Raw genomic sequence first — 15,104 nt, 5'->3', positions numbered from 1 at the left:
GAGTAACCAAAATAAAGATGAAGTAGCTATATTAATTAATACTAAATAAAACAGACTACAAAGTTTTCTACAAGAGACAAAGATAATACACAATGATAATTATGAGAATATTAATTCATCAAGATGTCACAGTTCCACATATGCAGACCACCATAAAATCAAAGAGGAAAAACTGACAAAATTAAAAGGGAGAAAGGATTCAACAATATTTGGAGACTTCAACATCACAATATCATTAATGGTCATAATAACTATATAGGAAAGTTGACTGACATTATAAAGTACAGACATGGGGGGAAGTCAGAGAGAATATACTACCTAACAATAGCAGAATATATTCTTTTTAAATATACATTTAAGGCTCACCAAAATGGGTCATATTCTATATCCTATAAGAAGAACTAAATCAGAACTCACCAGCAAAAAGATATCTGGAAAATTCACATTTATCAATTGTTTAACATGAAAGCATCTTAGTTTGCTTTCTATTGCTGTGACAAACACCATACCAAAAGTAACTTGAGAAGAAAAGGATTTATTTGACTGATTCATTCTGATTACACTGCACCAAGAAAAGAAGTCAGAGTAGGAACTCAAGGTAGGGGCTTGGAAGCAGGAACTGAAGCAGAGGCAGTGAATGATATTTACTGGCTTGCTCACCATGGTTTGTTCAGCTACCTTTGTGTTATATTTTTTAATTAATACTTTGTGAATTTCATATGCACCCCAATCTTCCTCATTTCCCCACCCCTCCTTATCTACCCTTGCAATCTCCCACCCACAAGAAAACAAAAATAATTTAAAAATTAAAGAATAAAAATGCAAAAAGAAAACACAATCTTAAAGTGGAAGCTGCATCATGTCACATACAGTGTATCACCCAGTCTACCCTTTTGCCCAGAGTTGCTTGTAAATGTTCACTGCAATGAGTCATTGGTCTGGTCTGAGGCCTCCTGGCTTCTGCTATACTATCAATACCAGAGCCACAACAGGACTCCTCTCAGATATCCTGTTGTTGCCCTGTGTCAAAGCCTTTGAGATTTATAAGGCCCCGTTTACTAATTGTTGGTCTTATCGCCTGTGCTACTGGTGTCCTGTTCAGATAGTCCTTTCCTATGTCAATGAGTTCAACACTGTCTCCTACTTTCTCTTCCATCAAGTCTCGGGATCTATACAGAAGAGGCAGAAAGATTATGAGAGCCGGAGGTGGTAGATAACACCAAGGAAACTGTTTTCCAGATACAGTAGGCCTGATGCATATTGTGGAACAGAATATTTGTTTAACTATGTAAAGATGTGCTGCTGTTTCACCTTGCTTGCCTCAGGCACCTGATTGGTCTAATAAAAAGCTGACTGGCCAATAATAGCTAAGCACAAGAGGGTTGTTTGCGCTGGCAGGCAGAGAAAAAGGGGAGCCAGCCAATCAGACATGGAGGAAGCAAGAAAGCAGGATAGACAGAGTGTAGTTGAGATAAATGAGCTTCGGGAAGCACATAGATGAATAGAATTGGGTTGATTTAATTTAAAAAACACAAAGAGCTAGCTAGAAACAAACCTAAGCTAAGGTTGAGTATTCCTACCTAATTATAAGTCTCCACATCATGATTTAGGGGCTGGTAGTCCAAGAAAGCCTGTTATAGATGCACATATGAACTCACAGAGACTGTGACAGCATGCCCAGAGCCTGAACAATTTAAAGTCAGATAAAATCCCAGCATAAAGAAAGGAAGTGGGCACAAATTCACACCCATAACCAAGATGCTGCCTTCAGTTTATATCCCTAAAAGAAGGAAACATTAGTTTTCTCCAATGAAGTAACTAACACTAGGTACATTTCAAAGCAGGCTTCATCCTTAGGAGTAGTTGACCTACACAAAATTGGTTCCATGTTTTTATGTGCTTTTTTGGTTGGTTGGTTGGTTGGTTGGTTGGTAGGTTGGTTGGTTGGTTTATTTGGTGGAGTTTATTTCTTTTTGGTTGTAATTATTGTTTGTTTAAGAGAGGGAAAGAACATGAAGCTGGATGATAGAAAAGGGGAAGGTCTGGGAGGAGTTAAGGGAAGGAAGAGAATATGATCAAAATATATTGGATAAAATTTTTAAATAAAAAATGCAAAAGCTTATGCACAGCAACACAATTAACTGAGTAAAAAGATAGACTACAGAATGGGATAAAATCTCTACCAGTTACACATCTGGTAACAGTTTAGTTTGCAGAATATACAAAGAACTCAACTCAGAACACAAAACAGCAAAAGAACAAATAAACTAACCAGTAAGTAGGCGAGAGAGTTGAACTTACAGTTCTCACCAAAAATACAAAAGGGCAATAAATACATGGGGAAAATTTTTCAACACATTTGACAATAAAGAAGACAGAAATCAGGATTAAACTGAGATTCCGAACCACTCTAGTTAGAATGTCTATCATCGAGACAAATGTTACATATTGAAAAGAGTGAAAAGGATAAAAGGGAGGGGGCATTGACATTGCTGATAGGAATGTAAGTTAGTTCAGGCTCTATGGAAAAAATATTCTCCCATAAAAAGAAATGAACTATTAATACATGCCCCAAATGTTTGAAATTTGAATAAAATATGCTAAATGAAAAAAGCCACACAATAAAGGCCATTTACTGTATGGTTGTATTTATTTCAACTATCCAGAATAGAAAAATCCAAATAGATAGGAAACAGATAAACGTGTATCAGAAGTAGATGAAGGACTTTCAAGAAATAATTGCTGAGTGAACACAGCATTTATTTCAGGACTATTTAACTGTTATATGATTAGCTAATACAAGCATGTGAAACAGTGCAACTGTACTGAAGTCACCAGACTATGCAGTGTAAGATTTATTGTTATGACTGTGTGTGTGTGCGTGCATGCGTGTGTGCGTGTGTGCGTGTGTGCTGCGTGTGTGTGTGTGTGTGTTTGTGTGTGTTAGATTCCATGGGTGGTTGTGAGCTGCCTGATGTGGATACAAGGACCCAAATGCAGGTCCTCTCTGCAAGAGCAGCAAGGGATCTCTACAGCACCTGAATTATACATTGTGCATCTTAAATGGTTAAAATGAATAAGTTTTTGCAGAAGAAAAGTTCAATAGATATAGATTTTCTAAAATATAAAGCCAGCTAGGAATACAACTCAATAGAGAAATGAATGTATCTTAAAATGTACATAATGAAACACTCTAATGACTCCTTCTTGTTTTTCTTTTCCTTAACCCCTAAACCTGAAATTGATCCCCTAAGAATATCAATAAAAAAATTAACTTCTGACCTCCATCATAGACTCACATCACCAGGAATAGGAGCAAATGCCTACAATCTCAGGAATTGGGAAATGGAGGCAGGAGAATGGTGAACTTTAGTCCAACCTGTACTATAAAGCAAAACCCTATTTCCAAAAAGAGGCATCAATAAATACATGGTTTTTCATTTCACCATTTTTATTATATGCTTGCATGTGGCTTTATGCACATATGTATCCATGCCTGCAGGGACCAGAGGCATCAGAATTTCCTATAGCTAGAGGTACATCTGATGTGGGTGCTGGGAATCAAACTCGGGACTTCTGGAAGAGCACTTGTTCACTGCTGAGCCATCTCTCCAGCCCAACAAATTTTTAAATAATCAAAATTATTCTCTGGAAAAAATAGTTGTCTCTGTCATAAGACTGGCTCTAGGATGAGACATTGACCTACTCAAGGCATAAAATACAAGGATGCCAATTCCCCCATCACAGGGTGTTGAAGTGTTTGTATATAACTTAAACTACCTTCCCATATGTTTTATATTATTTCTGTTGTTGCTGCTAGGTACTGAACTTAAGTTTCATGCACGCTAATTGCGCAGTCTACTAAAGAGTGGTCATCTCACTTCCTGCCATATTTTTTTAATCATCTCTAGGTTATATACCTTAAAAAAATGAACATGCTATAGAAATGTCAATGTAGTTGTATCTCCACTGTCTGAGAACAACAGCAAAAGTCTCCACATGTTTAGCACAGGCAGATTTCTTTTCTAAGAAGATCTGAGAAGGGGTGGCTATGGAAATAGTGCAGTCAGTAAAGTGTTTGCTATACAAGCACAGTGAGTCTAGGTCATCACACCTACACAGAAAACTAAGGTCGGTGGTACACATATAAAAATAACAATGGGATTATAGATCAGCCATATCCCAAATGTAGACAGAATTTTCTGTCCAGCCCAGTCCCACTGCACTTCAATCACAAATAAACACACAGAGGCTTATATTAATTACAAACTGTTTGGCAAATGGCTCAGGCTTCTTCATGTCTAGCTCTCTCTTAATTATTAACCCATTTCAACTAAACTATGTAACACCATGAGGCTGTGGCTTATCCATAATGCTCTGGCATGTTACCTGTTTGGCAGCTACACAGCATCTCCCCAGCAACTCTTTGTGTTTCTCTTCCCATCATTCTTCTAGTCTGGTAGCCCCACCTATACTTCCTGCCTGGTTATATCCTGCCTGTCCATTGGCTGAAATAGTTTTACTCATCAACCAATAAGTAATATACATTCACAGCATACTGAAGGACCTCTTCCATCATCCTGGCATTCACTGGCCAGTCAGGCTAGGTGAATCAGTGAGCTCCAGACTGAGTGAGAGACCCTGTTTCAAAGATTAAGGTGGACAGAGCCAGAGGAAGATACCTGATAGCAACCTCTGGTTTCCATATACAGGCATGCACACACACACACACACACACACACACACACACACGTGCACATGACTCATGGGTGCGTATGCACACACACACACACACACACACACACACAGGAATAATCTATGCTTAGTGAAAACTACAGGTGCAAAACTATTGACTATCAAGAACCAACTGTGTACATGCTTTTTCCTCTTTTCTTTTAAGTTAAAGACTGTGTTATAAGTGTATGTGTAAATACTTATGTATATATGTATATGTTTTCATGGTGAGGGGGTAGTAGTGATGATGGTGGTCAGAGGACAACTTCCAGGACTCAGTCCCTTCCATCCAGGTTTTAGAGATAAGCTCAGGTCATCAGACTGGAGCAGCAAGTACGTCTACCCTGTCAACCAACTACCTGACCCACATGTACTTGTAAATAAAAGTGATTAATTTTTCTTATTAAATACCAGTGCCAGTCCCAAGTGGGATTAAAAAATAGTATCTAGACAACTGCTTTATACAATATAAGTTTTAAATTCTGAAAAATTTGGAGTGTGTCAAGCTTAGGAATTAGCAAATATGATTAAAATATTTTAAAATGTGGAAATGTGTACATGAAAACAAAAAACTTTATTAAACTAGAAGTATTATTTAAATTTATTTCATCAACTTACAGTTAGTTTTATTCTATAATAATAACTGATACCCTTAAGCTGTGTGTTAAAAGCAGTAAATGTAGCTATACCACACTATCTGCAAAAACACCAGAAAAATACCCACGCAGCATGCTTGGGCTAAAGACAGGTAAAGCTACCTCCCTGAGAGCTTCAAGACCCTCTTACTAACCAATCATTTTCATCTATATTTCATGAAAAAGATAACTATCCATAATTACCAATAGCCTTTACTAAATTTTTACTTCAAGCTTGAAAATTAACTGATAAGTTAAACACCACCATATTCATTGACAAAGCCATAAATCAAAATAGTTATCCACTACATCTAAAGTAGGAAGAGGCAGACCAGTGATGCAGGCATCCTTATTTTATATGACAAAAAAAAAAAATAAAACCCGAAGAACTCTGTGACTATATTGTCCTGTCTCATTACAGTCAAATAGATACTTCCCATTTTCATAAGGACAGGGCCTAATATTTGCACTTCATATCGACAATGGTTTTCCATGGCATCTACATCGGACAAGTTGGCCTCTACCTAACATTTCTCTTCCATCTGGAAAGCTGAACAATTGGATTTCAAAGTCAATGTTAACAATTAAAGGGCATGCTACACACAGTTCCATCCTAAGACACAGCAGATACATATAATATTCAAGATACACTTTGTTGAACTGTTAAAATGTATTAAATATTAGTTAATTTTTTCTTTTTGTTTTTGTTGTTGTGTTTGTTTGTTTGTTTGTTTGTTTGTTTGTTTGTTTTTAGAAACAGGGTTTCTCTGTGTAGCCCTGGAACTCACTCTGTAGACCAGGCTGGCCTGAAACTGACAGAGATCCACCTGCCTCTTCCTCCTGAGTGCTCAGATTAAAGGCATACACCACACCACCCCAAGCTAGTTCCTATTATTTCATTTCTTCAAAAGCATTAGTTTTATGAAGGGACAAATACAGAGCCTATATGGGTCTGAGCTATGTCCAATGCATATGTTATGGCTGAGTATCTTAGTATTCTCCCAAAAATGGGAGTGGGGAGAGTCTATGACTCTTTTGCCTGCTCTTAGGAACCTTTTCCTCCTAGGGGGCTACCATATCCAGCCATGATATGAGGGGTATCTTGTTAGGCCATGTTTGGATATACTGGGAGGCCTGTCCTTTTTTTGTTATTGTTGTTGTTGTTGTTAAAGGAAACATAGGAGGTTTGGATATAATATACGAAAGAAGAATTTTTAAAATGTAGTAATTTTAAGGTATTAAAATTCTTGTCAGTCATTCATTAGTTCCATATATTTTAAAATTATTAAATGTCTGCATTTCTAAAATATTGTCAGTGAGACAATAACACAAATACATAAAAAAAACCATTACTTTTAATAATGAGGGGTTGCCAAATATCTCGGTGGACAAAAGCACTTGTCACCAAGCCTGATGACCCAAGTTCAATTCTCAGAACGCACATGTTAGATGGAAAGAAATAACTTCCACAAGTTGCTTTCAAGCCTCTGTAAGTGCACCATGTGAACTTGTGTGCATACAAACACACACATACACACACACACACACAGAAAGAGAAAGAGAGAAAGAGAGAGAGAAAGGGTACATAAATAAATAAATAAATGTGAAATTTTCTTAATGAAATGAACACATCTTTTACTCTAGATTAAGTTGCTTCACACAATATATAGCTACCAACTTTTTACAAATGTAACACATTTATGCTGTTAATTACTACATATTAAGTCACAGTTGGTGATAAAAAGTAATCAGTTTTGAAAATAGGTTGTTAAATAGATTTTTCCTTTTAAGAATATATTCATACAAGTAATAAATTTCCATTTGAATAACTTTATTACCTAGCTAAGGTACACAACTATTGCCAAATATATCCCATCTCTCCATGTGTACATATATGGACAGTTGTTTGATAGCGGTCCAATATTATGTCAGGTGAGAATGGTGGTGATCTATGGATCACTCAGTAAACACCACAAATAACTGCCATGCATTTAGGCCAGTTTGGAGAAACTGTAATTTTCATAGTTTTACCAAGTACCTAAAATGAATTCTAGAAAACAAATGGCAGTATAGTTCCATAGTCATTGCCAAAGTATGATTTTGCTAATTTATCTTGAAAGACAGTCAAAAATAATTAAACCACTTTACAGTTAATAAAAATAATGATCAAAATAGTCATAGCACAAATTTAATTATTTTTTAAAAACATTAATACCTTATGAAGCATGTTTTCTACTGTTCTCATGTGATTAGCAACACATTCTTTGTCTCTAGAAAAAAGAAAGAAAAGATTAAATGTTAGTATAACCCAACTCTTCTTATATTTGTTTACATTTTAATCACTATTACTAGCTGTCTTTGATCCCCTTTTAAAGCATAAAACTTGATGCTGGAAAGGTGGCATGGTGAGTGAAATGCTTGCTGGGAAATGACAGGAACTAGATCCCCGGCACACAATGGGAAGCCATTTCAGGCAGTCTATAATCTCGGCCCTCACAAGGTAGACACAGATTCCTGGAGCAAGTTGGCCAGAATGATTATAGGAAACTGGTGAGCTCCAGGCTCAATGAGAGACCTTGTTTCTACAAAAAGAATGGAGAGCAATCACAAAAGAAACTCAGTGTTAACCTATGGCTGTTATATATACCACACACACACACACACACACACACACACACACACACACACACACCAAAAATATGTGAAAAAAGTACAAAATGTAACCATAGCCACTGTTGTATTTACACTTAAATCTTATGATCACTTATGCTACTTGTCCTAAACTGGAGGAAAGAGACTGTAAGTTAAGAGAATGTAAAAGATAAAAAATAATTACATTATTCATTATTCATAATTTAAAATTTTCTGAAAAAATAAGACATTCTTTAAATCATATTGGTAGCAAAATACTGTAAGTGGTGATGCTGTGTAAAAAACTATTAGCTATCTTCACAAACTTTTCATGGTGCCATAATTAAATTAAACCCTCTTTGATATGGTAACACTTGTGCAGTTAGAAGTTTATTTCTTAGCCTGTGTGTTTAATTCAGCTTTCATAATGAAATAAAAACTCTGAGTGAAAATGTTAAAGACTAGATTTTAATAGTAACATATGAATGGAAAATGTAAGCAATATGTGACACCCCAGTTTTTAAGCAGTCTCCTATAGTTGTACAAGATCCCATGCCCACAGAAACCAGCCATAAACACCTGAGTCCTGAGTTAAGTGCAGCACTATAAAAACACAACAGAAATGCAGAGGTTCTACAACCCTGTTTTCAGGCATCGAAGAGCCTCAGTATACTGTGAGACTCGGGCTAACTATAGTCTTTCTTCGCCCAAGGAGAGGAGATGGAGAAAATGGCATCAAATCTGAGTCAGTTAAACTTACATTTTTAAAAATAAAAATTATATACATTTAATATGGAGATGCAATGTTATATAGCTATGCAATTAAAAAAAACTACTGGTGGTTATTCAAATAAGCCAGTACTTGTACTTTGGAATTCATTACTTGCGTAAGTGATGTCATCAACCCAGAAGCAATAGTGCTGTTCTAAACCCACAGATACCTACTCCATGATTTACAGGCTCTATCCTGTGATTTATAGTGTACATTCACAATTCACAGTTTGTATCTAACAGAAGTCTGTTAATAGTAATATTTTTGTACTTTCATGAATTAAAAATTCCAAACACAGTGAATCAATTAGAATCACTTGTTTCTTTAATTCTTTTCATTATGCTGTTGAACAATAGCCTATCTTAAGGTAGTCCATAAACCTTGCTATAGGGGACAAATAAAAAGCTCAACAAAACTGTTGAACTTCAAATAGATGTATGGAAAAACATTCTCTACATTTACATAGCTGTTGACACTGAAATGATATTTTTTTCTATAAAATATACTATAGCATAAACCTACATAAGTGTAAATGGATTCCCATGATCAACCTGTTTTAGCTGCATTTTGAGGCTATGATACACCTGTTGGTTGTTTACCAACATCTCCTTCTGGAAATATTACTTATAACATCGGGAGACACTACAGAGCAAAATCAGGGGTAGAGCCAGGAGAACAGAAGGTGAAAAGGAATAAATAATATAAAAATACAAACAACATAACTGTGTGAAACTTTCAAATACACAATTTGTATCCTGCATTAATGGAAACTGGTTTCAAACATGTGATGCCAGCACTGAGCAACCAGCCCTGCGTAATGTGAGGCTGTGTAGAGGCTTATGCTTTCTGAGGCTTCTCTATAAAATATACACTTGGTGTGTTAAGAGTTTTCTTTTGGAGGGTATATCAGAGAATTTCAAAGACAGACAGCTGCACTTTTGTTTTCTAGCACTGTATTATCCAGGGCTAAAACCCAGAGCATGAAAGTAAGAATTGATCTTTTGTCTGTTTTAAGTGATCTCCCCACGGCCCCGGATGCTCACTTGGCTGCCATGCGGAGGGCACTCTCGGCATCGTGGATGTTCTCCTCCAGTCGACGCTTGTCCTGCTCCAGCTGGGTAAGATGTCTATTGAGCTGACGCAGAGATTGATCTTTCCTTCTCAGCTCCATCTTTGCCTCGGAGAGACTCTGCGAGCAGACAGAAAACAGAGTTACTTGTCAGTCCTGATAATTAACTTCAATTTATGCCATAGGCTATTAGACAGAGAAGAACACAGCCTGACTGAGAAGGAGAGCTGGGTCATTACACATCAAGGTTTAACAAATTTTCTGCAAAATTTTTATATACTTACTAATTTGAAATGAGTACTGTACCATTTTGAGAAATATTGGGCTACAAAAAAAATGCAACTCTTATTTTATTGTGCAAAATAAACAAAGCATATTACTAAAAATTTCTTATTGTAGAATCTCAAGCCATAAGTGCTTGCTTTTAATGATGAAAATTAAAGAATTGATGGGACAAAGGGCAAGAAGATTAGATTCTATTTAACTCTAGACATAACTAAGAGCTATCAGATGCACCCCCCCCCCAAGAGTGAATGGTGGAAAGAAAGGAACCAGAACATCAGAGGAAAAGGTGGGCTCATGTTTTTATAAATGTTTGTGATAGATTGTTCTACACATTTCAGTAGACAAGTGGGACTTGGAAATAATATTTACCTGCTTCCTAAAGAATAACTTCAACATCAAGGATAGCTACATAAGTATGATCAGCATATTTTAACTAACAAAACACTTAATACTGCTGTTCACAATGAGTTAAGGTTTATAAATGTTTTCTAATCACAGACATACAGACTTTAGATTCACAGCTCTCTAAATACAAACTTAGCACAAGAATTCCAGCACGCAATTGCACAGGTTGTTGTTGTTGTTGTTGTTTTTTTTTTTTTTTTTTTTTTTTTTTTTTTTTAAGGGTAAAGGGAGAAAGTATTAGAATCGGAAACAATTTTAAGGAATATTTTCTAGAGTTTAAAATTCTAGGTTGTAAAATAGTATAGGAATCAAATGATCCCTGAACACCAAAAATCTGCTCATCCCTTACCTTCCAAAATTTCTAAAATAAGCCTATTGAAGAGTTTTTACAATTAAATTTGTGTAACAGTCAGCCAAACAACTGACTGCACACACTTCTGCTTTATTCTTTTTGCTAGTTCAGGCACACATGAATATCCACAGCTGTGTTTCACAACCCCCATGAAAAAGCAATACACCCTATTTCATGTGTGACTCTCTCTTCTTGATGTAGTCACAACGAGTATAAACCTAGGCCACTGACGTGAGCTAAAGCAATTCATTCCAAATGATAGGGAAATGAAAGCAATCCAGTCAAAAAGGGTGATTTAAAAAAATGCTGCAAGCTTTTAAATTCAGTAATTCACTTCCAGTCAAGTACCTACTACTTGTGTATACAAGCATCGAAATAAACGTAATAAGATAACAGTGGTTACTCACTATCTACTTAAATTTCTTTTCAAACTCTAATAATAATACACACTTAAGAACACTCCAAAGGTGATCAAGGGTACTGAATGAAGATGAGGGGGAAGAAGTTCCAGTGGGCTATGGTGATCTTCAGTAATAGCAACAAACAGCATTTTTTTAAAAGCTAAAAATGAGTTGAATACTTTTCCCTACAAAGAAATGATAAGTACTTGGAAGGCAAATGTATTTGATCTGAATTAGGCATTATATGATTTATACATGTATTAAAAATATCATATGTTACTATAGAAGCTGGGCTTTATTTTTATTTTTAATTTATCTTAAATATTTGAAAAAGACTATTTCACCAAGGGAATATTTAAACAATGTTTAAAGACAACAAAGAACAGATTTAAAAAAAAAAAAAAAACATTCCAGTTCTGGTAATTTTGTTAAGATACTTAAAGGCATTGAACTAACAAGAGATTCCTTGTTTAAAAAACAAAGCCTATTTGGTTTAAACTTAGTATTTCTGATATATCCCAATCAATTTTTTAAAAAAAGGGCTACTTCTCTACCACATTAGCATAAAGTTTTAACTCTTTTTGCAAGGGAAATGATAAATGTGTGCTAATCCATTAAAACTGCCTTGCTCGGTAAGTTGTAAGACTGGAGTGCTCACTTTTGAAGGGGCTGCTGGGACTTCAGCATGCTGTTTCCAGCCTTGCCTGTCCAATCTGAGCGCGTATGTTTGCTTCATTTTCAAACCACAACACCCCATTCAGCAATCTGTGTTGTACATCCACAGAAGACAGAGCCCAGCATCAGAGCTTTCATATAAGCCACACTCTCTCATGGCTGTCCCTTTAAGTTCATCTCTTAAGAGCAATGACAGGCCACCAGACCCCCTAAAGCTTATACCATCACAGGAATATGGAAACGAAATACAAAGTTACACAGATCCTTGAGTGTGAAGATGAAAATGTAAGACAGGATTTTCTTTTTTAAACAGAACACCGTTGTTTGGCATTTAGGAATAGAAATCTCATTTTAAAGAGTTGGGGGACATAACCAAGGAATCAATAAATATGAGTGGGTCCCAAGGTTCACGCAAATGTGTGTAAAACACAAAATTATAAAGAGTGGACCAGAAAGATATCTTCTTAATATTAGCCTTTCTGATAAAAAAAATTGAGATTCTTTTAAAAATTCTGAGGCCCAGTTAAAGACAACTAATTTTATATACACCGTATACTTATATAAATCTATTTCACAAATAAGATACACACCCTACTTGTAAATTTTTAGGTTGTGCTTTTCTCTTCTCTTATTCAGATTCACCTAATTAAAACCCACAATAAATTTTATGGACTCTAATATTTCCAGCTGAATGATGGAAACCAAGAGGGTGTGCCTCTGGGCAGCAAGGCAACAATGATAAGCAGCAGGTTAGCCACTAATTTCTCAACCAGGGTAGATTGTGAAAGTGTGATGTTCTGATATCCAAGAAACTGTTCAGGAGAGAATAGGATAAATCAAGTTTAATAACTCTGCTCCTAATTGTTCCCCCAATGCTCAACTCTAATTACTTGGAGAACTCTCCTGACTGTCACCTGATATTAAGTTGTTGGAGGCTGAGCCTGGAACAGCGAGATAATCAATAAACATTTAGTGGGGAAAAGAATGAAGATCCTGTTAAGCAGTGGGAACCTGCAGCACCCAAAGCCCTTCTGCTCATGAGAAAACCTATGGGACAGCCATAGTGATTGCAAAGCAATAATCCAAAGCACTGTTTTTAGGCCTTGAGGCCTTTAGGCAACAGTGCATTTGAGGAAAAAAGGTTAACACGGTCACCCTAATTACAGCCCACTTTCACATACTTCATATATAAGCGAAGACAAGCCAATTAGGTAGAAAGGAAGATAAGGGAAGTTTTATTTGTATACTAATTAAACCCCTGATGAAATTAAAGGAAAAACATACAGCTCTGTAATTGTGTCTGAGAAAGGTCACTCCAGGTTCAGTTATCAGAACGGCACAGCCTTGAGATACTTCACTTAATCCACAATACAGCCCTCATTTTGTACTCAGGTCTTAATATTTACAAAAAAAAGAGAGAGAGAGAGGAAGAGAAGGAAAGAAAGAAAAGAAAAGAAAACTCATAGCTGATACTGAACTTATCTTTAAATGGTGTGGTGAACAATTTGAGCTGTTAGAAAGTTAATGCTACATATTATAATAAGAGACTTTTAAAAGGTAAAGATGTTCTGCTGACCCGAGAACTCATGTGTCAATATTTTCATCAAAGATTCTACCTTTCATTTTAAATCCAAGAATGCTTTAAAGCAAACTTTTTACATCACATCACATCTACCACATATCTCTGTGCTGTTTCTTTTCAGTTACTACTCACCTTCATGTATACCTCTCACCATCCAAGAGGAGAAAAGCAGATCTCACAGTAAACTACTACTACAGGAAGGTATTCTCACCCAACTAGTGCCCTTAACCGATCATAAAAGGTTATTTACTAGTAATAAGAACTAGCAAAGCACAGTGTGGACACAAAGAAAATAGGTAATACAGAAGAGCTTATGGATAAATATATGGCTGGGGTATTAAATACCCCATATATTTTTAAATATTTTTACTTATGGTTTCTGAAGTTTCTATATTAAACATGTTACTACTGAATAAAAACACAAATTATTTTAAGACATTCATAATTTTGTATTTCTAAATCTTTGAATATTTGTTAATGCTAATAATTTATTTATCACTATAAATTAAAATTATATTGCTTTACCCTGATAACACATTTTATGTAGTGAAAACAGATACATTGAGATATAATTCATGTGCCACTCAATTACTCTTTGTACAATTTATGGGGGTTTGGTATGTTCACAGAGTTTTGTAGCCATCACCAACATAAGCCTTTTTTATATTCTTTATTTTACGAAAAAATTTTAATGGGATTGATATGTAAAATAAGAAAAAAATTAAACAATAATAAAAAAAAGAAAATCTTTTTAAATGATGGTTTAAATACACTATGTCTAATTATTTCAGCAAACTCTAATTTAAAGCTACACAAAATATATAAGGCTTACAGTTTTGGTAAATTATTTTTAAAATTTTAAAATTCAGCCAGAAAGTAGTGGCACACACCTTTAACCCCAGGACTCAGGAAGCAGAGGCAGACAGATCTTTAAATTCAAGGGCAGCCTGGTCTACAGAGTGAGTTCCAGGACAGCCAGTGTTACACAGAGAAACCCTTTCTCAAAATAAATCAACAAAAAAAATTCATAAAATGAATTCCCTGAATCAGAGTATTTGATTAATAGTTGTACAGTACAAAACTTAGGTATCTGATGATCAACACATCTCTCTAAGGAATATTTCTGCATGCCGAGGGACTGACCTACAGGGTTTTTTTCTCATGAGTACATTCTCATGCTGTAGACCATTAGGCCACTAGGAAAACTAAGCCCCAGGAGATACAGCCCTTTATAGATTTTCTTTCGTCTAATGGGGACTATCTTTGGATCCACATTCCTCCAGACTAAAAGCTAATGGCTGTTCAATATGGTCTAAAAAGTCAGTCATTCAAAGTGAAAGCAAGAAAAGAACCTTTAAACTATGTTTCTGAGGGAAAGGAAAATGTAACAATCTTTAAAACTAAGTTTGCAGTGCTGAGACTTGACTCAGTAGCCCTTCATGCCATCCATGCACAGGGTTACAGGTTTGATCCCCGGCACTGCAAACAGTGATGATAAGAGAGATTACAATAATACATTTACTGCTACCCAAGTGTGACTTCTGAACAAACACTCCTGGCTAA

General features: G+C 35.8%; 1 protein-coding gene across 1 annotated transcript in view; it reads right to left on the bottom strand.

The window, feature by feature from the left end:
* The window catches only part of Ccdc171 (coiled-coil domain containing 171), a 283,728-nt gene that overhangs the window by 99,513 nt on the left and 169,111 nt on the right, over positions 1 to 15,104 (bottom strand). The window contains exons 20-21 of the mRNA XM_051188124.1: positions 9,816 to 9,961; positions 7,585 to 7,639 (exon numbers count right to left, since the gene is read on the bottom strand). Of these exons, the coding sequence (XP_051044081.1) occupies positions 7,585 to 7,639; positions 9,816 to 9,961 (201 nt within the window). The remainder of the gene's footprint in view (positions 1 to 7,584; positions 7,640 to 9,815; positions 9,962 to 15,104) is intronic.

This window comes from Phodopus roborovskii, unplaced genomic scaffold, assembly GCF_943737965.1.
Source record: "Phodopus roborovskii unplaced genomic scaffold, PHOROB, whole genome shotgun sequence".
NCBI lineage: Eukaryota > Metazoa > Chordata > Mammalia > Rodentia > Cricetidae > Phodopus > Phodopus roborovskii.
The sequence above is the reverse complement of the archived record's forward strand: the minus strand, read 5'-3'. Positions and strand labels throughout refer to the sequence as shown.